General features: G+C 57.1%; 1 protein-coding gene across 1 annotated transcript in view; it reads left to right on the plus strand.

Annotated features, from left to right (window-relative positions):
• Positions 1-17: 17 nt before the first annotated feature.
• The window catches only part of ENGASE (endo-beta-N-acetylglucosaminidase), a 12,352-nt gene continuing 10,470 nt past the window's right edge, over positions 18-1,899 (plus strand). The window contains exons 1-3 of the mRNA XM_011967001.1: positions 18-207; positions 777-934; positions 1,491-1,639. Coding sequence (XP_011822391.1) covers positions 18-207; positions 777-934; positions 1,491-1,639 — 497 coding nt within the window. The remainder of the gene's footprint in view (positions 208-776; positions 935-1,490; positions 1,640-1,899) is intronic.

Consider the following 1,899-nt stretch of genomic DNA (forward strand, 5'->3'; position numbering starts at 1 on the left):
GGGGAATAAAGGCATGAATGAGCTGCTGTAGCCAGCCCTGTTCTGGTTCTTTCCCCAGGTTCATTCAGGGCTCGGTGGTGCAGACTCCCTATGCTTTCTACCACTGGCAGTGCATCGACGTCTTTGTGTACTTCAGCCACCACACCGTCACCATCCCTCCGGTGGGCTGGACCAACGCTGCCCACAGGCATGGGGTCTGTGTGCTGGGTAAGAGCCAAGGACTCACCTCTGTGTCAGCCAGACTCCTCAGCTCACCAGCCAGGGGACCCCGTGATTAGGAGGCGCAGGCTTTGCCTCCTTCTCAAGTGCACAGAGCCCCTTGCTGGGGGCCGCCTCGGTTGGTCAGGACAGGCATTTGCAGGATTTTTCTGGAAAGGACCAGACAGTATTTTCAGCGTTTCAGACCCGTGAGTCACTGTGGTGATTATTGGAGTGACAGCAGGTAAACAAATAGGCAGGGCCGTGTTCCAGTAAAATTGCATTTACAAACACAGGTAGTAGTGGGCATTGGCCCGGGGCCCCGGTTTGCGGATTCCTGGGTCAGAACAGTGCTTCTCAGGCTTTAGCCTCAATCCCAGTCGTTGATGGGCTTCCATCACCAGGATTGCTGGTCCCCATCAGCAGAGTGTTGGATTCACGGGATATATGGGGATTTTAATGTCTACCAAGTGTCAGGTGATACTGAGGCTGCTGGTTCCAGAACCTCACTTTGAAAACCAGCAGGTCAAGGGACGGTGATTCCCGTGGCTGACCTTGTTTCTCTCCTGTCCTCACAGGGACTTTCATCACGGAGTGGAACGAAGGGGGAAGGCTCTGTGAAGCCTTCCTGGCCGGGGACGAGCGCTCGTACCAGGCAGTGGCTGACAGGCTGGTCCAGATCGCGCAGTTTTTTCGTTTCGATGGCTGGCTGATCAACATCGAGAACTCTCTGAGTGTGAGCGCCCAGCCCTCACCCACCTCCCCGCCCCTTGCTGTGTTGCCGCCCACCTCCACCTCTTTCCTTCCTTGGCCTCACCTCGCCCCACACCTGGGCTGCAGGTTGCAGCAGTAAGCCATTTCTCGCCTCCCAGGCAGTGCCAACTCCGAAATCTTAGTTACTCGCAGTGAGAGGGAATCTCCTCCGACTGTTTCCAGCAAGCGTGCTTGGCCGGCTCTCACGTTTCCCGCCCTGTCTGTGAGCCCGCCTTTCCTTTTCCACGCTCTGCTCTGGGCTGGGGGTGTGGCTTCCTTCTCAGGGCACCCTCCCCTTTCGGTGCGTTCTGTGTTTTCCTGACTTCTGCGTTCATGTTCTTCCTGCCACAGTAAGAAAGGGGAGTCGTCTGTTTGGCTGGACTCCACTTTTGGGGTTGTGGCAGGGAGGGCCTTTCAGAACTGCAGCTTCACCTGTGGATCTGTTTGCTCTGCGTCCCCCGGTCTGTCAGCGCCGGATACTTCTCATGATAGACGGATCTGGGGCTCACCGAGGCTCTCACCTCGTTCCTTTCTTTCAGCTGGCTGCCGTGGGGAACACGCCTCTTTTCCTGCGGTACCTGACCACACAGCTGCACCGACAGGTCCCGGGGGGCCTGGTGCTCTGGTATGACAGTGTGGTGCAGAGTGGGCAGCTCAAATGGCAAGACGAACTCAACCAGCACAACAGGTAAGCCTGCAGACGGGCGCCATGAGGGGGCGGGTGCTGCGAGGGGCGGGTGCCGCAAGGGGCGGGCGCAATCTCCCTCATGAAGGCAGAGCATATATGACTGCATTGGGTAAAAAGAGGGAGAAGGTAGGCCAGGTGTGGCGGCCTACCCAGCATTTTGGGAGGCCGAGGCGGACGGATCATGAGGTCAGGAGATCGAGACCATCCTGGCTAACACGGTGAAACCCCATCTCTACTAAAAATACAAAAAAATTAGCTGG

The sequence above is a fragment of the Mandrillus leucophaeus genome, unplaced genomic scaffold (assembly GCF_000951045.1).
Source record: "Mandrillus leucophaeus isolate KB7577 unplaced genomic scaffold, Mleu.le_1.0 Scaffold1, whole genome shotgun sequence".
Taxonomy (NCBI): Eukaryota; Metazoa; Chordata; class Mammalia; order Primates; family Cercopithecidae; genus Mandrillus; species Mandrillus leucophaeus.